This window comes from Choloepus didactylus, chromosome 9 (genome assembly GCF_015220235.1).
Source record: "Choloepus didactylus isolate mChoDid1 chromosome 9, mChoDid1.pri, whole genome shotgun sequence".
Lineage (NCBI taxonomy): Eukaryota > Metazoa > Chordata > Mammalia > Pilosa > Megalonychidae > Choloepus > Choloepus didactylus.
Genome location: NC_051315.1, coordinates 31,358,369 through 31,386,174, shown reverse-complemented (window position 1 = coordinate 31,386,174; position 27,806 = coordinate 31,358,369). Strand labels below are relative to the sequence as shown.

Sequence of the window (27,806 nt, the reverse complement as noted above, 5' to 3'; positions counted from 1 at the left end):
CTCTTTCCACCACATTCTGAAAGACGGATGAATATCTAATAGGTAATACAAAGTGAAGGACAATCTAGAAAGCAAAAACAACTGTATTGGACATTAGTGCTTCTCTTACTCTGGTTTATTTTTGCTGTCATGCCTTTTCAGATACTGTGGGTAAGTCTTTAAAGTGAAACCTGCTTTACTCGAAACCTAATGCATAAATGAATGTGAGGAATCATCCTTTTGCATTTATCCCAGCTACAAGCACTGAAAAATGAAAGAGAAATTTGGCAAAAGCTCAGCTTTACTTTAAACCACCTCTTTTGATACAAGGAATTGGATAAAAGCAAAATACCAATAGCCTTCCTTTTGGCTTAAAATGACATTTTCTAAGATGTTATTAAATTATCTTCGCATTAATAAACTTAAGTAGTACTTAAACATTTTAAGCTAAGACATATTCAGATCTCGGAAGAGCAATCAAATTATGTTTAAATGTAATGCATATCCATGGAAAATATTACAAGAATATGTTTAATATACATGATTACCAGAAAACTCCATCCAAAGTCAGAAAAGTAATGCAAGTAGCAATAAATCTATTGAGAGATTTACTTTACATTTAGGGATGGAGCTATTCTCCTGAGCTATAGTTTACTAAAAAAAAATTCTCAAATACAGGAAATTTGGCCATGATATTTGTTGATTACTAATTGGTGGTGGGGAAGGACGACAGATTTTCATCTTCTTGATTCATTTATTTTTGTTCTGCCTTTCAAGCAGACAATTGATATATTCTTAACCACCCATAATCCATTAATTGGTTGAGTTATCCTACCTAAAGCATGTAATCTACAGATAAGCCAGGTGCATGTACATGGGTTGACTTTTTTTTTTTTTAATTTTGTTTTAAAAGGAAACAGAATAACTGAGGCCTATACAATGTCTAGCTCTTAGAAAAAGTAAACCTTTAGAGTAGAAATTATTTAATTATTTTAAATGAATAATCATCTACTATCTTTTACCTTGTAATGAAAAGGACCAAGGAAATGGACAGCATCTATTGTTTCTTTCCTCTCTATTTACAAAACAAAATAGAGTTGACATCCTGGAAATCATCTTGGCATACAGAATATATGTTGAACACAATTTCCTAAAATTTCTTATGTAATTTTTGTAATTTTTTTTAAACTAAAGGAGTACAACTCTAGCCTAACAGTAACAATTTAATCAGCTAAAAGAATCCCAGTCCTCTGGTTTAATAAGTATAAAGCAGTATGGGATATAGTTTCTGTCCTTACATTTTCTTTGGGGAGACAAAACTAATTCACATGACAGAAGTAAAGAATATTTAAGTGTTAAATTAAATGGCATGGAATTAATTACAGTGCTTTGGGACGATCACATATTTAATAAGAAGGTAGCTCCTTGGAGGTCAGAGAATGTTGTAGAGATGTATCATCTATCTATTTGATAGCCCCCTTTCCCCAGACTTTTGAAAATATTCAACCCAGCCTTATGGATGAAGGAAGGAAGTAAACCTAAGTAAAATTTTCCTTCAACTTTGAAATGAGAAAACATTAAAAACTGAAACAATATTTATTGTTTTAAATTATTTCACAGCCATTTTCTCAGTTGAATTTCCTACTGGACAGTTTTTTAAATGCTTTTCCCAGTGTGGAAAGAGAAGAAGGTGACAGAAACACTGCTTCTGTTACAGATGCTGCCTGACAATACTGCCATCCTCTAACATTGTTTTATTTAGTTATTACAACTATCTCTCTGTAAATGACATTTAGGATTATTTAAGATTATGTTGTAATCCTTTTAATCCTCAGTGCTTTAAATTTCAGGCTAAACACCAAAGAGCAAACTAGCACTTAGCAGGAATATTTAAAATGTGTGATTTGAACATAAATCTTTTTATTCACTCTTTCCCTGATGAAGACCTAGAGTTGCTCTTTTGTCAACTCAGAAAACTCACACAATAGCTCATTACAAATCACCAGGTTGCTAAATGTTTTCCCAAGCTACATCAAATTTGTTATGGTCCTCAACAATTATGCTAAATGTAGAATTAAAGAAAAGTTAGCAGCAATGACCATTTACTAATTTAACTTAGAATCTGTACAATGTTTCCTAAATACAGACATGTGTGTGTACGTGTAGAAATTACCACTCTATTTTCTAAAGTCAAGCTATTAGATGTGTATATATACAGATACACATTATATAAACACAAATATATACCTTTAACACATATTATGAATTATTTATATACACTTTATTAGAGAAATTGTTAATAACTTAAAATATGCTATTTATTATTATATAGTACCAATTAGGCCAAAGACATTTCATTATAAAATAGGCAGATGCACTTGAACATACCCAGTGAGCACCATTCTCATTTATTGGGTACTGAACCTTAATACTTAAATTACTGTTGTCACCAGTATGTTGCCATATACCAATTTGAATAAGATTGAATCCACATCAAGAGTTTGACAGGACTTTGATAATGATGGGAACTTGGCTTTAATACAAAGAGAAAATGCACAACTTAAATGTCCAAACTGCCTGTACAAGAAAAAATGAAATGAATGAAATCCTTCCATTTTTGTGTGTTACAAATATGTGCTTCTGAGTTTTTTCAAGCATATCTCTCAGACATGCAATTTTTTGTTTGTTTTACTATTCATTTTGGTTTGACTTTTCTAGAGATATCATAATTATGTGGCACGTAATTGCTAATTCATCAAGTTTTAAAAGACAGATTTCAAGTTTTAAATTATTTCTAATTTTGCTCTTCTTTGATTTTTCTTGAACCAAAAATTTCAATAGTCATTTACTATCTGTAATCTATAATTCATAGGCTGAGATTGAACACCAAGCCTAATTCAAATTTGGAATTCTACAGCTATTTCTGATGTACTATATCAGCTAAAGCTATGATGGTTTTTTTTTTCAGTCAGGAAGAAACACTTCTTTATCCTGTAGGTAATGAAACCTTTGCACACACACACTCAAACAACCAATAGCACCTTAATACCATGTTTTGAGATATAATCATGTTTATTCTAATCATTTGAGAGTTAGACCAGCTAATGTATCTAATCAAATATTGATGCAAGTCATCTAGATTTAGCTCAATGGCAAATCTTTCCCGATGCTTTTTTGTTAACAGAACTATAAAAGCTATTTATATTGTTCCTCTCAAAGGCTTACTCTCAGAGTTTATCTATGGATGGATATATATTAATAAATTTTATTTAAGCTCCTGTGTTTAGCTGATGAAAAGATTTCAGCATGACAAGAAAACCAAGTGATTCACCTCAAAGAAGAATGAAGCAGGAAATGAAACTTGAATCCTTCTTTAGCTCTGTTATACACAACATTCTTACGATCACTTCTTATTTCACTAAACTAGAGAGTACAAGCCAAAAGGGAGATGGTGTGTAAGAACACTGAGGCCCATGAATTGCTCAGTTACATTACAAACTAAATGAGCTGACAAGGTTTTCCCCTTCAAAATGCCACCACAAGCAGGAATAGTTTTTAATATATTCAGAACTACAGTATACAGAAACATGAAGAACAAGCAGAAAATTATAATAGGAGGTGGTTAGTTATATTCAGAAAAGATTAAGATGATACATATTGTTGATATATGTGGTTTAAATATATATCTAAGTATATTATGTTCCTAGTTGTGTAAAACTGTACATAGTATTTTTCTTTAATATTTACAGCCCTGTATAAATCATACATACTTGACTATCATCCTCATTGGTGGGGCAACTGAATTCCTCATAAAGTTAACTAAAGAAACTGAAAAAGTCTGGTTTAGCCAATTTCCTAGAGTTTCTATTGTCCAAGAATTATGCATATGTCAAGTTTTAAGTTTTTTTTTTTTTTTTTTAACAAACTTAGAGATTAGGAAGTTACCCTTGCAATACATAATAAGGCTAAACAGTTTCCCCAATCTGGTTCAGATCTAGTCATATTGCTCATCTAGCCTGCTATAGAGACTAGGTTTATAACCTCTAAATTTTGTCATTTATGGCAGAAAAACAAAAGAGTAAGAAGTTGAAAAACAAAATATACTCATTGGCCTACAGCTACTCACTTTAAAACAAAATTTATTTCTCCTTCCTGAATCTGTAAAGCTACCCTTTTGGTTTAGACTTTAATTTCTGAGTAAATATTTCTGGTTTTTTTCTTCTTCCTTCCCAATCTCCCTCTCTCCCTCCCCTTCCTTCCTTCCTTCCTTCCTTCTCATTTTTGGTAAAAAGATCTGTATCATATAAAAATGGATACCTAAATAGAATAAAACTAGAAGGAGGAAATAAATTATTCCAGAAGGTGATAAAAATTTTTTTTCTGGCTTTTTTTTTTTTTAAATTCTAATAGATCTAAATTTTTTGGATACTTGTATTAGCATCTGGAGAATGCAGACCAAACTGATAGCCAGTTGTTTCCTCCTCTTACTCCCCAGGAAGAGTTAGATAGGAAATGTCATTTACCTATGCTTCTATAAAACCCAATATATTAATTTTAGCAATGCATTTAAGAACCGAAGAACTGAATTTTTAAGGCCCCAAATGCTCTTAGCATATAGTTAATTAAAAAAATTAGAATCATCTGGTCCCCTTGGTTACTAAATGATATAAATTTTATTAATAGCTATAGAATTATTGGTCACTTTGGAAACATAAAGGCAAATTAAATCTCACATAAAAATAGGAAAAGGTCACTCCGCAATCTAAAATTATTAATTGCCAAAGAGATTTTGTCAACATAGGGTACAAAATATTAAATTTTCCCATTTCCCCTCTTTCAAGGATTTTATAAGCTTCTTTCCATTCAATGGAATATGATTAAAATTATTAATTGCAGAGATGTTTTCCAAAACTGAAATTAAGCAATATGGAAAGATTCAACTTTTATAGATGTTCAGCTTTCTCCATTCCCCTAAGTCACAATGTACTGTATGGCTGGAAGGCAGGAGTTATAATAAATGTAAATAATTTTGCCCAAATTAGTGAATCTTAATTTGTATGTGTCTGAAAGTCCCATATTAAATGTATTTAGATCAAACATTCTAGGTTTGAACCCAAAATAGCTATCAAATACATTGCAAATTCAATGATGTTTGTGTATAAAATTAATCAACACAACAACATGTATTTTCTGTTTAGACAGTAACCAGTCACCAGGGAAGAAAACAAAATAAACCTAAGATTCAACAAGGAAGAGGAGTCAGTCTTCCGTAATGACCTTCAGATAACTAGTTCATACATATGAAAACATCAGAACAAGATAATCTCTTGATTACCCAAGAGAGTACAGATGGAGAAAGGATAGGAATAAACTGAATATATGTAACAATCTTACCTGAAAGACATTCTTTCTGCTTGATTTTTCTTTGGCCCATTCAATATGTGCACCACACAAATCCACACTTTCTGGTTTGCACCCAGTTTTCTGTAAACAAAAATGAAATAAGAGTAAAAAGCATAACAATGGAGATGCATGTCAGAGAAAATGGGTTTATTAACTACTAAGTATATTTATGGTATAAAAACTGTCACTTCTTTTTCAGTGGAAACCTAGTTTGTAGCTATTACCATTTGAGATTTTATATTTTTGACTGTCTGCAACTGGAAGACTATGTTTTAAAAATATTTCATTAATTGAAGACAATAAGACAAATTAATATTAAAATACTGATGTTTTGAAATGATGTATCTACTAATTCTAAAAAAAGTAAAGGTTTTAAAATTGGCTACTCAATGATATTATTATTGGTAAAATTGGTAAGTCGTAGTGTTATGGAAAAAGACTGTCACACAGTTTTAGGTTTTTGCCTTTTGGAAAGTTACTTACAATCTGGCTACATTGTTTAGAAAATTGAGCAGGTGGATTAATTATCTCAAAGTCCCTTTCAGGTCTGTGTTTCATATATTAAAATATTCAATATATATTTATTAAGTGCCAACTGTGTTGTTTTTAGCAGTTTACTTTCAGACCTTTAAGACTATACATTCACATATATGTATGATTTTATTGAATAAATTCAATTTAGACCAAATAGGTGATGGCATATGCTTCCATTTACACAGTTATAATAGGGTGTTACTTAAAAATTACTTGTATTTCATTAATTAATAATAATAAATTTATAGGAAGGTCATCTTTATGTGCTTCTTCACATTTTCCTTTGTTTCAAGTGAGCCACATGTATATAATTTTAAATTCACATAACTTCAAATATTAAACAAAAACTTACCAGTTTTGGAAATTTCTTTACTATTTTTCAAAAAGTTCAGGCCATGATCTGAACTACACTAGGTTACTATAGACAAATTCTTTCAGTATTATTCTCATTCATTTTCTGTAAAATGTCTTAAAATTATAGATATAGAAAGTTTATAATATTTTGGATATTATTTTTAATAGTTTGAACTTTAGGTTAAAACATGAAATTTAAGAAGACTGGTACAAATGTTAAAAGAAACGATCTGTCCACAATTGTCTCATAGCCACTATACCTAATTCTATCAGCTTGATAGAGACTATTTCTCAGAAGCAGCCAGAAATCTGGGTTTTTTAAATATTATATTAAATTGTGAAATTTTTAATTTTCTGTGACTCAAACTTATTTTTGGAAACACTGTACAAGCCAAGTCTAACTCTCCTGCAGGCTAATGTAAGTTGGCAAATCAGCAGGTGTTTCAAAGGCATGCCCTTCCTTTTGTTTTATTTAGCAGTAACCTCATGGGAAACTGATCAAGATAAGCCATGTCCCACACAGATATTTTGATCAGAGAAAGATTTTAACTGGTTGTATTGGTCAAAGTTCTCCAGAGAAACAGAGCCAGTAGTAATCAGCTCACACAACTGTGGGGATGGGTAAGTCTGAATTCTGTAGGGCAGGTCACAAGCTGGGAAGTCCACTGAAGGTTTTGATGAATTCCCCAGGAGAAGCTGGCTGAAATAGAGATAGAAATTCTTCTTTCTGACTCTGAAACCATCAGTTCCCTCTTTAAGTCCTCCAACTGATCAGATTAGACTTCTCTCATTGGTGAAGGCAATCTTCATTGATTGTAGATGCAATCAGTCATTGACTGACTAATGATTTAAATCCACAAAATAACCTCACAATAACAATCAGGCCAGTGCTTGCTTGATCAAACAACTAGAAAAGTTGACACAAGAACTTAACCATCACACTGGTTCACCTACACTCTGCTATCCAAGTAATCACAGCTGTGGAAGATCTCAAAACATGGGGATAATTGTTCATTGTCAAGTGATTCGTGCCATTGAAAAATTACGGACAATCTGCCTCTTCTACAATTAATTAAATTATGAGATACTCAGAACCAAAAAAAAAAAAATCAAGAGTATATAACAAAAGGAATTATTTTCCCCATATAATGCAGTCAGGGGAAAATTGGTAGAATTATTTTATATTAGAAGCACTTTGTAGGTGTCAAGAACTTCTCTAAGTGCTTTATAACTATTAGTGCTTTTAATTCTCCCAACAACTGAATGAGGTAGGTACTGTTATTAGCATCATGTTACAGATAAGAAAACATGCCAGAATGGTTAGGTAAACTTTCCCAAAGTAACAACATCTAGAACAGGAGGAGCCAGGACTTAGATGTAAGCTGTGTGACTCCAATCTCCTATTTCACCATTATCCAGTCCTTAAAAATCATATATATGTATCATGATCATTCTCATATAAGAATGTGGGAAAAGTTGTGACTTTCTCTCTAGACTCCAGTATAGACATAAACTTGTTTCTGTCCTTCTTCTCTGTGAAACCTGATCTTGCCTTTGGGCCTTTACACCATCTGCTACCTGGAATCCCTCCCAATCTTCACATAGCCAGCTCCTCCTTATCCCAGTCAGTTCCAGCTAATGTCACCTTGTCGGAGGTCTATTTGACCATGTTACATGAAAGAGCTGCACTGCAACACTCCTAGTCACTCTCAACCCCATTGTTTAAATTTCACCATAGCCTGAAATTAACATGCATATTTTTATATGCTGACTTTCTGCTTTTCTCCCAGTAGAATTAAACTCCCTGAATTGGGGCCTTGTCTGCCTTTTCCACCACTGTGATTCCCAATACATAGAACAGTCTGGCAAACAGTTGTTCAATGACTCTTTGCTGAATTCATGAATGAAGGAGGAGCACCTAAAGAAACCAGCTTATGTGCTTTGGAAGGAAGGTTTGGGTGTCTAAAATTCCCAATTTTATGGCAATTAATATTTGTTGTTTTCTTTTTTTCTTTTTTCTAAATAGTTAAGCAGGTGTTGGTTTTCAATGTGGAAAAGTGATAAACAGTTGAATGTTCTTATATATGGATTGAATCTGGGATTTTACTGAATCGTTCAATAAGCACATATTGCTTAAGTACTGGGACTCCAGAGATAAGGAAGACATTCTTCTTTAAGAATCCCATATTAGCCTTAAACATCTGTAGGCTCTATATAGTGTGGAGCTAGAGGAAACCTATGGGTTAAAAGCCATCTAAGCTTTCACAATCGGCTCACCAGCTAGCTCTGCCAATCTCAAACTGCTCTCATTAGTGTCATGCCCGAATCCCATGTCTCTTCATCCCATCCATTGGGATTTTGGTGCCTGGCTCGGGCTTACGTGGATATGAATTCCATCCATCACTCTCAACACTGCACGATGCTCATTCATGGGCGCTCCCTCTCCATGACCTCGCCCATCTCTTGCTCTTCATGTTCTCCCCACTTACCCATCTGCACCTCTGCCATCTTCATTCTGCTTCTCATCTAACAAGTCTCAACTCCTGGATACAACTTTTTAGTTTTACTGTTACTCCCACCCTGTTGCCGTGTTTGCTCTGGAAGTTATGAGAATCATCGGATCCTCTACCTTAGTGCATCTACTCGTCCTTCAAGCCCTTCCTGGCTTCACTGCCTTTCACAGCCAAGCCTGTGTCCCTGATTCAGTCACTTCAACTACTCTCTCTCTCTCTTTCCTTCAATGAGACCTGCCTCAACCACTTGTCCTTCTTCTACAACATTCCTCATATTCTGTCATTCTGGAGAAATAACTTTTGACCCTCTCAGAGTGGCAACATAATAAATAATGGCTACCTTCTTCAGCTGTGCCCTGGACTCTGCTTAGAATATTTTTTTATATGTTCCTAGTCATGTTCTGTTCTTCCTCACTTCTCTCTCCCAGAGCTCTACTCAGTACAAGGAAGCCCCTTCCAATGGCTTACTCTGACTTCACAGAAAACCCTTATGCTAGAACACTTGTAGTTCTTCCTGCTATGGATTGAATTGTGTCCCCCAAAAAGACACATTGAAGTCCAACTCCCAAATACCTCAGAATGTGAACTTATTTGGAAATAGGGTCATTACAGATGGAGTTAGGCAAATTAAAATGAGGTCATACTCAGAAGGGTGGACCTTTAATCCAATAAGACTAGTGTCTTTAAGGAGAAAGGAAATAAACATGGACCCAAAGCAGGAGAATGCCAGGTGATGACTGAGGCAGAGATCTAGAGTCATGCTGTTATAGCCAAAGAACACCAATGACTGCTGGCAAACCACCAGAAACTGGAGAGGGGCAAGGAAGGACTTTCTCCTCCAGGATTCAGAGGATGCATGGCCCTGCAACAACTTTATTTCAGACTTCTAGCCCCCAGAACTGTGAGACAGTACATTTCTCATGTTTTAATCAGCTACTTCAGTTCAGCAACCCTAGGAAACTAAGATACTTCCCATCTCCATAGTAAGTCTATGTAATGAAAATGAACATGTAACAATAACCTTTATTGAAAACTTTGTATATGCTTTGCACTCTGAAAACTTTATATCTATTTCTCATTTATTCCTTACAACCACCTTGTGAATTTATTACCACTGCCTTCAATTTAGATGTGAAGAAATTTAAGCAAGGACTGGTTAAGTGGCTGACCTGAGATTTGAATTCACCTTTTTCTGACTCCAAGTACCAGGTTTGTGACTGCAACATATTACATGCCCTCCCAGCCATGCCAATCCTTTCCTCCTATTAGGTTTCAAAAAAAGCAATGCCCTTCTTAGACCCAAGAATTAATAATGCACATTGTCTATTGTCTCCTTGTAAGGGTCACCGTTTTCCACTTTTTCCTCTGGGTCTCTGACTCAGGTCCACCATCTAATGAACTCCCATGCCTGGGCATGACAGTGGCCACGAGGCAGTGAAATGCCATGACCTCATCAGCATCATATAGTGCACAAATGACTTAGAAGGCATGTCCTGCATTGCCGCAAAGGAAAAGATACTCCTTCTCCTGTCCAAGGATTTCTTCTCTCTGGTACCCAATTCTATCCAATCTTGTTCCTAATTTCTTGAGTGGACCTGTTGTAGTTTGCCAGAGCTGCTATCACAGTTACCACAAACTGGTTTTGAATTAACAACAGGAATTTATTGGCTCATGGTTTTGAGGCCAGACATGTGAAATCAATGTGTCAGTAAGGTTTGCTTTCTCCTGGAGTCTGTGGAATCTGATGCTAGCTGCCAGCAATACTTGGGGTTCCTTGGCTTACATCTCTGCCTCCCACCATGTGGTGGCCTCTCTTCCCCTGTGTCTGCCCTAATCCTGCTCATCTTTCACAGAACAGTTCCCAAATAGTCTCTGTAAGCCTCTACTTTACTTCTGCAGCCCCAGTCAGTCATTCTTTCCAGGATCATTTCTTTACTTTGAAGCACACTTTGTTACAACTCTTTTTATTATTGACAAACTGAATCTACTTTTTGGTGTATCTCTTTCTCCTAGCTATACAAGCAGCTCCCAAGAAGCTGGGGTTTTCCTTAGGCTTCTCTATTTGTCTAGAATCTAGCAAAGTGGCCAAAAATAATTGTTTAACTGTGATATTTGTGATTGTGAATTGTTGAAGGAGTTTATGAACTGTATGAAGAATTACAATGGAAAATATCAAGAATCATTCCAACACATACATAAATAAAATAAATAATGCATCTCAGAATGATAGACTACAAAATGAGAAATTGAAGCACAATATTTCTGTACTGGCCATTAGTAAGAAGTGATCCTATGGAGCAATCAAAGGAAATTATAGAGATTGGAACAAATTCAGAAGTATGACAGAAAAAAAGACTAAAGTGATTTGAGAAAAATTAAAACAAATAACTATATTAGGTATCAGTCTAGAAAACTAAGATGAATAGATAGTGGTTAATTTATCTATATAGAAATAGAAAATAGGTAAATTTTCTCCAAGCTAAAAGAAAAAGATCAAGGCTTGAAAAAACTTTAGGACTAGAGGTTATTATAAGGGAAACTATTCAGTGTTTAAGAGTTGTTAAACACTGGAATAACAGAAAGCTCACAGAATTTCTTTGGAAGACAACCAAGATTTTATTCAAGAAACCTGAAATTAAAGAATTCTGTAATAAAATTTTTTTCTGATTCTATAGCTATAAATTATAAGAAAATATCTGCTAATGAACAGCACAATGCTAATGGATTGTATTGTACATCATCGTAAAAACATACTTTTAAAAATTGACTAAATACAGAGGTAAACTTAAAATAGAAATGACTGATTTTTTAAAAGATTTAAGTAGAATTATTTAAAAGTTACTGCTTCTGGACAATAAAACATGAAAGCCTCTTTGTTGGAGCACTGTGGAGTCATTAAAAATTGATCCTCCGTCTTTTCCACTTCTGATTTTTATTATTCTCATAGTCCATCTTTACCATTTCCCAATAATAGCTGACAGGGAATTCTCTCTATAATATTTTTTTTCTCTGACTTCAATTAAACCTTTGGGATTAAGTTTCCCATTTTTCTTTATGGCATATTTGGGGTCCAAAGTCTTTTAATGTATATTAAGAAAATATCAAAGGCCAGATGCTCTTTTGCTTCACGATATTTTCAATGATGAAGATTGGGGTATATGTAGGCAACAAATCATTGATTCACATATTGCCCAGACTCTTATTACCAGATGTGGTTAAAAAAAAAAAAGACAGGACTCAGATTTTATGAAATAGGTTATTAGCTATCATTTTTTATTCTGGATTAATTGCTATTCCAGAATACAGACTCAGGATTGTCCTCATCATTTTGAAACATGAAACACAAAATCTGTTTAGAGGAATTAAGTTTCATCAGATAACTGGTTTTGATTCTGGAAAATCGTTCATGGAGGAGGCTAAAACTCACTTATAAATTCTCATTTGGGCAAACTGATTTAGGAAAGAGCACTGAATGGATACCTGATCTTATTAATGTCTAAAGTATGGCCCCTGTCAACATAGAAGAGGATACTTTGATTGTTAAGATGTGGGTTTTATGTATATGAATATAAATGATGTTAATAACTGAAATTATTTCTACAGTGAAATTTCTCAGTACATTACATGGCCAAATCAAACCAGATTTTCAGAAAGTAAAACTTTGTTAGTGATTTTGAGCACTTGAATATTTTGTTTTGTTTTGTTTGTGGAGAAAGTAATCTCTACTTTTCAAAAAACAAATACCTACTACATTTATTTCTGAATCAAAATCTTGCTATAATAAATATAATAGTTTATTGCTATAATAAATACACTGGTTTCTGTGTAGTGTGCTTTGCTGTGTGCTGATATTGTCTTACATTTATGTTACATAAAACCTAATTTAATTCTGCAAGATGGTGGAATTGGGCACAATGTAGACTCCTCAGGTGCCTCCTCTGGTTCTCTCCTCAGACCATCGCCCACTTAGTCCACCTCAGCTGCCCTGTAGATGTCATCCACACTGGGAACAATAGGTTCCCACCTCCCGAGGACAGGCTGTCACATTCTTGGAATGTGAAGCCCACCCGTAGGCTGCCAGGATGCAGACAGACTGCAGGCTCTTCCAACTACTTCTGGATTTGAATGAAACACCATTTTCAGGGTGTGGGATCTGACCAATGGTGTTCCTGGGGCCATTAAGATATAGAAAAGTTAGCTCTCTAGATGGGGAACTTTAACCAAAGGGGAGCAGGAGATGGGAAGAAAACTGGCAAGTATATTCCCTTTCCACCCTCTTGCCCTCCCATAGACTACTGCAAGGTTTCCCTAGACAATCTAGCTACAGATTATTGTCAAGACGAGCAGATGCTCCTGGCTGTGACCTGTTGCGTCTCTTCAAGGCTCCCTGTAGAGTGGTAGCCAGCATAGTAAGACATCACCTTGTAGTACTTCCCATTATTTCCTGCCTCACTTCCTTTTTGCTCACCCTGTCATGATTTGTACCTCCCATATAAAGCAGAAACACTTACTCTAGGCTTTGTTAACCAGCAACCACGACTAAGACAATTGGTATTACTGTCCCTGTGGCAGAGACTGCTACTTCCCCACCAAAATGTGGGCTATGATTCCTCTTTGAGAGTCTCGAGTTGTCACCAGAGACTCCATTTTTTCCAAATGTCTTTGCATCAACACAGGGCCACACTTCTTATTCTCAAGGCTGGAATATGCGCAAACACACATGTGAGACACTTCCAGCCTTAAGACATCTGAAGAGCATGCTGTCCTTCCTCAGGCTCTCTTTATCCTCCCTCCCTGCCTCTACGGAATGACAGTGCCCAAGGGCAGGAGAATCACCGTGCAGCAGAAAGCTGACCAGGGCTATCTGTTTTGGACTGTGGTGTGAGTGAGAAATGAAGTTTGCAGAAAATATGGATTTTATTTGGACAGTAGGTAGTGTCCCCTACACGATAAATCTCCATATTATTGTTAAGAAGACTAAGGCAGAGATAGTTTAAGTATACAGATACTTATTAAGTGGCAATTTGAGTATTTGAATTCAATTCTGTCCAGTTTCAAAGCCTCTTCTCCTAACCACTATGTTCTACTGCTTCATGTACTAACAACAACGATAATAATAATAATAGTAGCATAATTAAGATTTATTATGTTTTCTATGTGTCAGTCACTTTATGTCACAATAGTTCTATAAGGTAAGTACTCTTATTAACCCCACATTGCAGTTGAAATAATCAAGGATTGTGGCACCAAATAAAATGTGAAACTGAGAATCCTAACCCAGGTGGCACGACTTGAAAGCTACTGTTTCTACCTACTATGGTGTACTACTTCCAGAGCATTTCACTTTAGTAGTGAATTTTTAAGACTAAATACACACACACACACACACACACACACACATAATCTAAACTAAAAAAAAAACCATTGTGCAGTAAAAGTCCATTTTATCCTAGATAAAATGTAAGTTCTAAATCAGATGCATTACATTGACTAAAATGATAAACCACAGAGTCAAGCTTCATAATTAAAACAGTTTTCTGAGAAAGCCTAAGGTGAGGTTTATTGAGGGATGGTAAGATAGTACCCATTTATAAAGCATCCTATCAATTTCATAGATTTTTGTGGTTATTAAAAATTACGTAAGATACAGAATTTATTGTGGCTAATGACCAAATCTTGAGAAAATTATAACCAGAGAACATGGTTTCATTTATATTAATATCGATTACTTGATTTAATTTCTTTTGTTACAAAGTTTATGTTAATAAAACACTAGAATTCAATTCTTACACACACACACTTTTTTTTTCCATCTCCACCCTTCATCCTCTATGTTTTGGACCTCTGTGTTTTCTAATTATTAAATGCATGATAAGGCCATATGATGGTATAATCTATGGGTATATTAAGAAACTGCACCAATGATAACCATGGTGATTTTGCAAGGGCACTATCATTATGAGAATTAAAATATTAAAAAAGAGATTTAAAATGCTTTCATTAAGCTAAGGTTGGTAGATCCATTGTTTGACCCTCCATTTTTCATGTTCTTTTTGAGCAGGGGTCTGAATAAGGGCTCAACACTCATATTACAAAGATAAAGTCATTCCATATTCATTTTGCACAGAATACTCAATAATTCATGAATAGCTTTCTGATTGAAAACTATTTTCATCTTTTTGCTAAATCACATCATTGTACTCCTATAAATAAGTTCATTTTGTTACTAAAGTCATACTACAGTGAATGAGCATTGAATGTATTACTTTACTTAATTAATGCTTGAGTTCATTATTCTGATCGGAAGTAAACAATATTAAAAATGTAAACAAATTATTTTAATGAGGCCTTTCATACCACTCCTTTTTGTTTTCAAGGTTATGGCTGGATGAGTGGCTAGAAAAAGCTTTAGTGTATTAAATACCTTGGTAAAATTTTCTGTCATTTGAAGTAAAATTCGTTAGCTATTGCCTCTGATTAAAGTATTAGTACAATCTTAAATAAAAAATATGAAAATAGCAAAAAAATTAAGTCTCATATACACCAACATGAAGGATTCATAATGAACATATTGGCTTCAAAACCACACAATATGGGAGAAGAAACACTCTCTAAAATTATTTATAATGCTTCTAAATTTATGTCAAAAGGGACACTAAGTTTTCTGAGGAATATGTGATGAATATAGCAGAAACAGTAAATTTAACCCACCTGATTGAAGAGAGTGAGGTCTATTTGGTCTGCTTTTGTTAGATGTGGAAACAAGAAATTTCTCAAAGCAGAAGTAGACTACATATGTACTTATTTTAGTAGGGTACAACATTGAATAGATATTCAGTAGTCACATGACAACACTTCTAGGCTTCTAGTGCTCACTGATGAACTGATAAACCCATGTTCTTGGGATATGTACTTTAGTTCTTTTCTCTTCTTCCCTTAGATAAATTGCCCTGATGGGGCTCTTTGCACTAGGGCTTCTTTAGAAATAACCATACTGTTCACAGGTCAAACACATATAGAAATATGAAAGCATTCTGTGAGTGAGATGATGCCCAGGACTTTTGGCTCCCATCTATGTGCACAGAGTTTTAGAATATGTCTCTAGAGACAATTTAACAAGTCCCACATCTTTTCTATTAAATATGGAGAAAATGCATCTTAATTCTCCAAACATGTTTCTGAAATCTCTGAGTCTTTCTCAATTTGAGGATTTTTTAACATGAGTGTGAGGGCTCCACATTGACTACAGAATGAATCCATCTCTTCTCACAATCCTGTTTAAGGTCTTCCACAAACAGGTTCCACACTAACTTTCCAACCAAATTAAACTGCTTGCTGTTTCATCTTGCTGTTCCTCAATTTATTTTGAGGCAGTCCCTTACAGGTAGAGATCCCCCAGGCATCTTGTAAAAGAAACAGAGCATAGTTTGGAATGGGGCACATTCATCTTAGGCCTTAGAGAACCTTCCTTCAGTTTTCAGGAGCAATGACTCGCACACAGAGCATGGGACATGGCAGAGATCAACACTTATCATACTTACCTGTATGTAACATATCTGTAGAATGAACAAATAAATTAGGTAGGTAACCAATTCCCCATATTTCTATCATTGTTTACTCCCTTATTTCTTTATAAAATATCTTGTTTCCCCATTTCTGCATCAAAATCCTATTCATCCTTCAAAAACATGCCCAAATGTCACTTGCTCCATGGATATATTTGGAATTCTTTCTAGCTGGAAGCAATTTCTCCCACCTCTGAGTTACCATAAAACTAATCCGTGCCTCTGTGCATGCCATTTTAGAGCAACCATCAGTGCCTGTTTTTCACTATAATTACTCAATTTGGGGGCATGTTTTCTATTCCTGCTAGACCCTCAAGGAAGGGATCTGAGTCTGATTCATTTTTGTATCCTTCTTGACACCTAGCAAAGTGGCTTAAACATAGAGAATGATCATTGATATTTGCAGAATGAACAAATAGATGATACGTAGGCTGAGCATTACTTGGAACCAGTTGCCGTGGGAAAAGACTACTGGTAGTTCAATCTATGGTTCAACAGCATGTTTCCTAATCATTTTCAATCACTTGAGTCATGTATTACAATATGCTTGTATATGATTTTGTCTCCTCTACCAGACTTTAAGCTTTTTGAGGACTAAGATCAGATACTATTTACTTGAATATCTCTAGGGCATAAAATAACAATGCTTGACACCTTATAGGAACTAATAATAGTTCATAGAATAAATTAATGAGTGGACACTCTAAATTACAGAGCTTCTTCCCCATGAGGCAATCTATCAATGCTTTTTTTTCCAACCAGGAATATAAATTTGCCACACCCCATGGCTATAGTCAGATGTCTACTGCACACATTAAGCAGAAATTCTAAAATTACAAAGCACAGCAGGTAACCAGGAGGCAAGCTGCAACTGAAATGCCTATTGAGTCCTTCACAGATACTAAAATAGGTAAGGGTATCTGAAAAATGAAAGGGTTATGAATCAAGGCCTCAAAGGACAACAACTATTTTTCTAGGACCTCAGATTCTAGAACTGGATGAAGCAAATTAGAATGCAAGTTATTTTGAGGCAAACATTTTCATTCCTGGATCAAATGAGATGAAGCCATGATCCTAGAATATGTTTATTCTAGGATCTATTCTGCTTTTGACCCACAGTAGGCCTGGCCCTTTTAGGATACATAGCACCAGGGATACATGCTGTTCCATGTGTGTTTTCCAAAATAATAACCATTTCAGAGTCATCTAGGGTGAAGGTGCTTAGAGACACACTAACATGTTTGGTTAAAGATTTGGCCCTGGTAGCAAATCTCAGCACAAGGCATTCTTCTTGATTCATTTCTTCTGTCCTAACTTCCAATGAAACTGGAAAATCTTTTTTTTTTCCTTCTCATTCTGTTTCACACCATTGTTCATTATTTTACTTCACTGGAATTCTTTGCCCACAAATCTCCACATGTTGAAATTATAAGCATCCTTCAAGGCCCAAGTCAAATCTTTCACAGATGTGAGCTCTCCCTCTTCTAAATCTCCAAAAAAAACTCTTCTATGCTTCTTATTCATGTCACCCTATTTTTTGGCAGCACTGTTTTATCTTGATTATATCTCTATGCCTTATATGTAGCCCTAACGAGCAAGCTGTTCATTGTAAGATTCAATACATATTCTTATGAAGCCTTTTCCCACAAAGGCTTATATAAATAGCACAAACTTGATTAACCAAATGTATATTTAAATTAAAGTGAGGTAGCTTGTAATGAGAAGCTATGTTATTTGGATCAACTCTTCCAAACTGAAAACAATGAAAAATTCTGGATACAATATTTCTTTTAAAAACATCCTTAGAAGAATTGAAATGTTGAAAAGATAGAGTGACTGTCAGGGAAAATTTACTGGGGGGCATGGAGGGAGGGTAATCTGTACCCAGAGAGGTAAACTGAATATCAAAGCCACCAAACTGCACTTTTCCTGGGGGCACTGGTTTATACTACACATTTGAGCTTTGGTCAATCAATCTCACAGAATAATGGAAACAGGACCTGCTTATAGTGTTATAAAAGAGCAGATAGAATCAATATTAAACTTGTTCCCATCTTCCTACCCCAAGGGACTATAAATAAGATTGCCTTGTTTCATGAACAATTTAAGAGAAGAAAAAAATGGAAGAGGGAAGAACATTTCTGTCACTGAGAATTTGTTGCAGAGGTACAATTATACTCCATTCATATAGAACCTGAGAATTTTAAACTACTAATTTCATTTGAGGTAATTCCTCATTAAAAGTGTCCCAGATCCTTGAGAAAAATACAAAACACTCTAGACTGGGATACATTTATCTTAGGCTGCAGAGAACCTTCCATAATAACAGTTTAAGAACAATGATTAACACACAGTCAAAGATAATCAGATACCACCAGGTGAGCAGGCAATATGAGTAAGAACCAGTGGAACCAGACCTGTTCAGACTTCAGATTACACAACAACTATGTCTTGAATGTTGAACAAAGCAAATAAAAGGCTTCATAACATCTGGAGGGAACAATTAACTTTAAAAAATAATTGAAAAATTTCTAAAACTTTCTAGAAGTGAAAACTACAATAATTGAAATTAAATTATTTGGAATACAGCTAAGAAAGACAAGAAAATAGAAGAAACAGAAAAGAGTATAAAAATTTGGACGATAGAGTGACAAAATTTAACGTGCTTGATTGGAGTCTCAAAAGGAAACAAGAGAGAGAATATAAAAGAGGCTACATATAAAAAGATAATAGCTGGGAGTTTCTGAAAATATATTAATGGCTTAATCAACAATTTCAAGATGTCTAGCCATCCAGCCAGGAAAAATAAAAAGAAAGTGAAACCTGGATCCATATTGGTATGTCGTGGGTTACAAGGTGTCCTCCAAAAGAGATATGTTAAGTCATAATCCCTGGTACCTATGAATGTGACCTAATTTGAAAATAGAGCCTTTGCAGATGTAATCAGTTGCAGATGAGTTCATACTGGATTAGAGTGGGCCCTAAACCCAATGACTTGTGTCTTATAAGAGAAAGGAGGGGGAGATTTGTACACAGAGACATAAAGAAGACACACACATAGGGAAGAAGGCCTTGTGATGACAAGCAGAGATTGCAGTGATGCAGCCACAGGGCATTAAGGATTTCCAGGACCCACCAGAAGCCACAAACGGTCAGGAAGGATTCTTTCCCAGAGACTTCAGAAGGAGCGTGGCCCTGGTGACACCTTGATTTCAGACTTCCAGCCTCCAAAACTGTGAGAGAATAAATTTCTGTTGTTTGAAGCCACCCAGTTTGTGTTACTTTGTTAATGCAGCCCTAGGAAACTAACCCATGGTGAAACTGTGGAAAACCAACGGTAATGAGAAAAATATTAAAAGCAGCCAGAGAACAGCAGTTAAACTAACAGCAGCTGACTTCTTGTAGCAATAAAGGATGACAGAAAAGAGTGGAATGGTTTCTTTGATGTGTTGAAATAAATGTCAATTCAAAATTCTATATCCAAAGAATATAGATTCCTAGAATGTGGGATAAGTAGAGACAGTATCAAACAAGCAAATACTGTTACAGATTGTCATCACAAGACCCTTAAGCAAGAATTACTACAGACCCTCCAAGAAGAAAGAAAAGTGATCTTGCCTGGAAAGTCTGAGACTTGAAGAAATAAATAGCAAAGAACAGACAAACTTTGGGCAAATGCAAACTAACACTGATGATATAAAAGAGAATAAAAAATGTTTAGTGGTATTTTAAAAAAGAGAATTAAACAACAAACAGCATTAGCAAATGCATTGGGAAAGGAATGAATGAATTAAAAGAATTGTAAAGTAATATCTTGAAAAAGAGTAACTGATTTCATTTTCCTTAGTCTTTGATAAGTTAAGTATCAATTCTATAATCCTAGGCTAACCACTAATAAAACAAATTCTTCATATTGCCTCCAAACTAATAGAAAAAAAAGAATGATAAAAAATATTAAAGGAAAGGAAAAGGTAAGTAAGATACTTATCAAAAATAGCAAGAAACAGATGAAACAGACAAACTAAACTATATATTTTTAGGGAATGCAGGGGAAAATAACAAAAAGTGACAAAATAATGACAAAAATGCAGTTTAGGGGCTAACTCTAGGGCAAGAGAAGGTGTTGTGATGATAAATGGACAAACGGCAGATGGCAGAGGGGGCTTCTGGAGGGCTGAAAGTGTTTATTTCTTGACCAGGGTAGTGGCTGGTAGGTGTTTGATTAATACTTATAATACATAAATGACTCAAATGTTTTACACAAGAATGGTTTCTGCATTATTTTACAATTAAAACACTTAAAAATTTTAAAGTGATTTACAAATCAGAATGCATAAAACAAAGTAAATATGAACACCATCCTTTCCTGCAAGATCCAATAAACTGGATCTAGGGATACCGGTAGTTTTCAAATGCTCCTTCTCACAGTTGGGCCAGCCTGCCTGTGACCGAGCTTTCTCTGGTCTGAGGTTAAGTGATCAAAATAGAGACAATATACACAGATGGATAAAGGTGACAACTTTCATTCTTGGTAAAGGCTGTCTTTTATTTTTAAGATTTCTTCCTTCCTATATTCGGAGTGAGGGTAATTTACAGTGTCCTTTCTGTCACAAAGTTATAGTGATAGCAGATGGTAAGCTACTTTTTAATATCTTTATTATAAAAGAAAACCACAATGTGGACAATCCTAGATCAGTCCTCCTTTCCCTTTAAAAGGCCACCAAGTTTCCAAAGCCCTTGAACCTCTAACCTACACACCACCAGTGAAGTGATTCTCTTTTTTTAGGGGAAGTCTGCTTTTGATAAAAATCGGACTTGGATATGAATTGAGAGAAGGTTAGTGAGAAAGAAAAGCAGCCAAACATGGAATGTGGGATCAGGAACAACATTTTGTTAAATGCCGGATTAAATGTGAAAACAGTACATGCAAGAGCCAATGGAGGATGATGGGGGCTCCAAGAAAATAAGTATGGATATGCAGGAGGTTATATTTAGAGTTCCAAATAGATGTGTGACTTAATTTCTAGTATTATTCATTACTTTGACACAACTATTTATGCTGCCTATGGATACATATTTCTCTTTCTGGAGACTCTCCATGATGATGTTCCTTGAATTAATATATTCTCTCTTCTACAAATGGATCAGTTCAAGTGCAAAACTAATACAGTGTAATAACATAGTATAATCATGGTATATTATGTACCATAGAATAGAATATAGAATATATTATAATAGAGCATAATAGTTATTCTTTTATGGCTATTATATTATTTTCTGTTATTAACTAATTTCATTCCCTACTAATTCTGCTGGCAGATATCACTATTCCCATTTTACAGATGAGGATTCTGGAACTCAAATCAGTTGAGCAACTTCGTCAGCTAGCAAGTGGCAATACTAGAATTAAGTCTCCTGTGGTGGGACTTCAAAGTAAGTAGCTCTTAGCTACTTTGTCTCACCACTTCATTAACATTCAGAGTTTATTCCTGTAAAGCTTAAAATGTCATTTACTGTTTTAAACCACATTCTGCCCTCAGGCGATTTCTACTGACCCCTTGGAGGAAAGGAATTTTCCCAGAAGCACAATGAACAACACCAGGACATGTGTAAGTGGGTGCAAGGGAAATTCAGAAACTTGAGCATAAATCTCTTTCAAAATAAACCTCTTTCAAAATAAAACCACAGCATCTTTAATCAAGGCCTGGCAATCATCAGCGGCATCATTTCTCTAAGGCTGGAACTGGTAAATGTGGGCTATCCCACTAGACCTTTCATACTTGGTTAGAAATGGATCCAAGAAGTTGACTAGCAAGACAATTCCTGCAGTACAAACACTAATCTATAATTCTCTTCCCCATTAGCACAAAACACAGTTAGCTCCTGCCCTGAATTCACTTTGAAGACAATGAGTGCCTGGAGGAACCATAAGACAATTGAAAACAGGGCCAGAAATAATAAATATGTTCTGCCAAAAAACGTTAACCAGTTTCTTCTAAAAGTAAGACCTATTGTCAGTTTATAACAATTCTGAAGGTTGAAGGGAAGGCATGCAATTAGTGCACCCTTTCAAAATTCGCCCACAACCTAAATGGGGGTTTCTCTCACCTGGATAAAATTAAGCAGCTGATAATTGTATCTCCTGGTATGAGGAGATTAAAACAATAAAATAAAAGTAAACCAAATGCTTTAATTTGGAATCTAATCTCTTCCTATTATCACAGCACAGTCACATAAACTCTTCTCCCACGGAATTCCTCTCACTCAGCAGAAAGATCATCTTCTCAGCAGCAAAACTCAGCAATGCAAGAGGCTTTCCTCCATTCCCAACTTCCCCCTTAAAACTCATTCAAAGGGAAGACAAAGGGGCCTGCAAGTGGATGAGCATCGTTTTGTGCCTTGCCTTTGGGGGTACTTTATTTAAAATGTATATATATATATATATATATATATATATATATATATATGTTAACTTTACTATAGCCAAAAATTAAACAAACAAAAAAGCTTAAATTTCTAAGGCAGTTTAAATTAAAAAATACAAAAGACTGCGATATATTTTTAATTTATTCATAATTAATTTACAGATTGGACCTCAGTAAGACTCCAAAATCAGTGAGCTACTTTAGGATAAAGGCTATTGCAATTATCAGGAGCAAGCCAAATTCTACCTTTTGTTCTTACTAAAATTTTCTTCTCTAAGAATCTGATTCCCAGCAAATGATTTTCTATTTCCTATTTAAAGAAGATTACCTAGCAAATATGACGAGTGGCTGGAGACCAAAGAACTTTCCATTGTTTTACTACCTGCCAAATATAAATTAGTTCATTGCGGTGAGCTCCTGCCAAGCGACCCCTTTCCCTGCTGCCCATCAGGCGGATGGGATATGGCAGGTTGGTTCCTGCCTCAAGCCCTTCCTAATCAGGAAGTTGTCAGACATGCTGCCTGTCCATTCTCTCCTACATTGTGTGGCAGCTCTGCTGTTTGGGCAGCAAGGCTCCAGCCTTGAATTGCCCCAGTGACTAGCTGGGAAATGCTCCTATTTGCTATCACTGTCTAATCTCTGTAGGCATATGTAATACCTGCCCCCCCGCCCCCGCCCCAGGTACAATGAAGAAACCCTACAAATTTCACTTTGTAATAACTACATGATACAGATATTGTATTAGTGCCATTAGATGGAGTCATAAGAAATATTCAGAAAGCTTAGCTGGATATAGTGAATGTCACAGTTAGACTAAGATAAAAAATCACTTTTTTAACTTAGAGTGTTTCTTCATTGGTAACACCCTATATTAAGCTGCCATTTATAAACAGTTTATTATTATTTATTAATGTGTGAAGCACTTTATAGCATGCTAGATAACAACTTAAATTCATGTATTAAAGATGCACATACATGGTTTAAAACGATTTACGTCTTATAATATTCTTTAAAACAGCTTCCCATAGTATCATTTGTTAAGCATTTATTACTAATGCATTTTATAACATACTTTATAATACATTATTTGAGCAAGTAGCACATTTAGTGATCATTTCATAAATAAGAATAAAGCATTTATAAATGGCACCTTAATTTAAAGTGTTACCTTTACATTACTGGATAGCTTCTTACCATTCATCTCATTTTGTGATTATTCTCCAAATGCACCACTTAATAAAACAGACACTAAGTTCTATTTTCCCTTCATCTGATTAAAAGTTTATTGAGTCATTTCCTCCATCTGCTTTCAGATGCTGGTAGCTTGGAAACTTTAGTGTGATTTCTGGTGAAACCAAACTTTTAATTCGACAATATTTCTGAAAAGATGATAGCAATAGAAACAGAGAGCTACCTACCACATTAGAGAGAGCCTGTTGCTTGGATTCTTTGTAAAATTCAATTTTTCTACTAGAAAGAACAATCCAGGAAGTAGACCAGTTTTTCCTTAGGAAAAAAAGGAAAAAATGCATATCATTAAATAAGGCATTTATAGAAATGACGTGAGCAACATTTGGAATGAATAGAGACAGTCTTCTCTATTTTTAAATGGCCTTCCTAAAAGTCTCCTCTTTATTATACTACAAGTTCCCCAAATCTTAGATCCCCTTAAAATTTTTTTCAACTATCAAAAGTACAATTTTTGTGTATCAATGTCTCAACCCTCCAAAAGCCTGTGTTTCTACAGAAAGCCCAAAATAGCAAAGTAAAAAAATGAATCAGAACACCTTCCTCCATTGTTACATCTGTTCATTGGCTTAGTATATTTAAGAATCTGAAAAACTAGCCAGCTAATGAGTCACTGCTTAGTTCAATATATTTGTATAATGTTAAATCTCACTAGAAATCAAAGAAATGGAAATAAAAACAGTGTGTTTCTTTCCGTCTTTGCCCATCAAATTGGCAATGATTAAAAGGAATGATAATATCTTGGGTTAATGAAGGTGTGGAGTGTAAAATGGTACATATTTTCTGGAATGCAATTTGGTAGCATGTTTTTAAAATATCTTTAAGAACATGTATTTCCTTTGAACAAACAAGTCCATTTCTCTTAATTTAAATTTGTCCTAAAGAAATAATCTAAATTGTTAAGTCCATGTGTGCAAGAATGAAATACTCTATTATTATTTGTAAAATATCACCATAATAAATGATATAATAATATTTTCATCAATTCTAAGGTACCACAAGTGTAAAATATCAAAAATAAAAGACTGAATAAGAAAATTGCATATGATGGAGACATATAATGGAATAATGAAACCCAAGCTGTAGAAGAATATTGAAAAGGGAACATTTTAATGGAGACCATAATAGAATGCTCCGCATAACAACATGCTGTGCTATTTACCTAGGACTGTCCTTACCCCCCAGCCTCTTGAGATAATTAATTCCTGTTCTTTAGAAGTTCAAATGTTACTTCTCCAAAAGTGCCTTCTCTATGATCTCCTTGCATAACATACAATTTAAAAATCAATTGTGTAAACAGTTGACCTCTATCTCCCCCTTTAGAAAATAAGCTCCCAAATGATAGAAATTGTTTTAACTTCACAGATGTATTCCAATGCCTAGCACAGTGCCTTTGACAAAGAAGCACTAAATAGGTACTTATTTAGTTGTTGATTGAATTAGACATGGTTCACGGCTTTTGATTTTCCTTTGCATTTCTTGGTGTTAACCAAATGTCCTTTATTGAGCATGTATTACTTCTTTGTTAGAATATGAGTGTGCTCATGTCACAAAGACTACCCTTTTATAGGTGGAAAATACATTAAGAAGATTAACATGTATATATTCCTACCTGTTAAGTCATGTTGTTGCAGTTTGTTTGGTTTAACACTCATCTCAAAATACTTGAAATTTGTTTACAAAATGGTATGAAGAAAAGTTTACAGAAAGGCTTTATCCAGGTCAATAGAAAACTACATGAAAGTCTACTAAAAATAATTAAGATCTTTTTGTAGTTTATTTCCACTTGCTACTTAGAGTCTAGGACTTTGATTGAAACGACAACTTTGAGTCATTAAGGTTAATATTTCTGAAAATAATTAGGTTGCCTTTACATGCCCAAAGCTTTCTTAATGATACATCATTGTGTATGAAAAAGAACGTGATAAACAGAAACACAACAAACTGTCTACTTTCCAATATACAAATACGAACACTGTGTTCTTTGGCCACTTGTCAAATAGGTCTAAGAATCAAATGCAGAATCACTCTTTCAATCAAATGATGGAAAAAATGTCAAAATACAAAAGAAAGAAAATCACAGAGACGTTTCACCCCTTTGCCCTGGTGCCCATTTCTCCTCCTTTTTGGTACAGCAGAAGGAAGATGAATTGCAACAACCATAGCCTTCTCTTCCTGCAGGTCCAAATAGCAGATGGTCCCAGACAGAAAAATGAGGGAAGCATGCTGGCCCAGATGGGGCATTTTTCATCACCATTTTTAATCTGCCTGTTTTATCTCCCACTATATTTTTAATATTTGGCAGGGAGATGCTACCTGATTTGCTTCTTGTCTATTGTACGACCTGGATAAAATGGTTGTGATTTGAATCTGTTTCAGCTGTTGATCATTTATAGAACTCATTGGCATTGGTCTCTTCTTCCTTCAACTTGGAACTGGGAGTATTTAGAATTGAAGTTGCATGAAATTCAATTATCTCATGATTCTCTATTAGGACTTTGAGCTGCTCTGAGTGGTTGGTTCCCTATTAGGTGAAATTAGATGAAGAAACCAAAGAGAGCAGAAACCGCAGATCTTGGACTCTTAGTAATATAAACTGCTCTGACACCTTATGCACTCTGCTATTTGGTTTTTGAATTTATAAACTGCATAGTTTTTATTATATTAGAATAAAAGTGAAGATTTTTTTCCAAGACTTGGATTCTATTGACTGAGAAGAATTTTATTCCAAAATAAAAAATAAAATGCTGTTAGCAACTTTTAGATACCCTCTTTCATTTCTGCTTTTTCATGATCTCTTTTAAAATAATAATTAGTATAAATTATTTCAAGTACCTAGTACAAGTTTGAGTACCTAGCTTCATACACACATACACACAAATGATGAAAGTGCTAATGTCTCCAGTAATTTACTAATATGGAAAATGAGATTCAGAGTTTAGATGACTTACTTAAGACCACAACCAGGATTTAACAGTTTAATTCAATGTCTCTGACTCCAAAGCCTGTAACTTTTTCACTATGTTATGTTGTCTTTCTTTAGGGATAGCAGTACACTTTGGTTAAGGAGGTGGTCAATATCACATTTTGACACCATTTTGGTTTTCCTCCAATTCTCAAATTATAAGCAGGGTACACTGTCTGCAACAATGTACCAGCCATCTGGGCCTTCTAATTAGCAATCTCACCTGCTCCTAACTCAAAGGATCAGGCAAAGGCCTGCTCCCAAGATCTCTTCCCTTAGAAGTTGCACTGATTCAAAGGAATAAGATGATGTGTCATTCAACTCCTCGCAAGGAACCACAGACAACATGATCTCACATTTTCAATCTTGACTTAATTCTAGAAAAACAAGCGGGTGTCTGCTTGTAACAATGGTGGCACCTCTGTCTCCTTCCTGCCAGGATTATTCTGGTCTGTGATTAAAAGAGACTTATCTGCACTCATAAGGAACTTAAAACCAGAAAAAGAGTCAAAATCCTCTAGTCTAGGAGTACTTTGAGACTTAGCCTAACTGAGACTTTCAATCTATGACAGGTTAACCTTCCCCTCTAGACAGATTCCTCTAGAAACTTGAGCATTTTCCTTACACTATCTGGCCAGTCACCCCCCCCCCCCCATTCTATGTTTCTTGGCCCACTCAGATGCCCTTAGTTCTTGGAGTAACAGTGGAACAGTTCTCTCACCCAGTTTCTCTAAGACAGTGGGTCTCTTGGAAGACGTCAGCTCTAGACAAAGTGTGAAAAAGACAAATTGGCAAGGCTTTGCCCTCACTTGAACATTTA

The 27,806-nt window shown here is 35.0% G+C and overlaps 1 protein-coding gene across 2 annotated transcripts in view; it reads right to left on the bottom strand.

Moving 5' to 3' along the window:
* ARHGAP15 (Rho GTPase activating protein 15) overlaps positions 1-27,806 on the bottom strand; it is a 653,013-nt gene that overhangs the window by 493,831 nt on the left and 131,376 nt on the right. For both annotated transcript variants that reach the window (XM_037850077.1, XM_037850078.1), the window contains exons 5-6: positions 24,192-24,279; positions 5,374-5,463 (exon numbers count right to left, since the gene is read on the bottom strand). In XM_037850077.1, the coding sequence (XP_037706005.1) occupies positions 5,374-5,463; positions 24,192-24,279 (178 nt within the window). The remainder of the gene's footprint in view (positions 1-5,373; positions 5,464-24,191; positions 24,280-27,806) is intronic.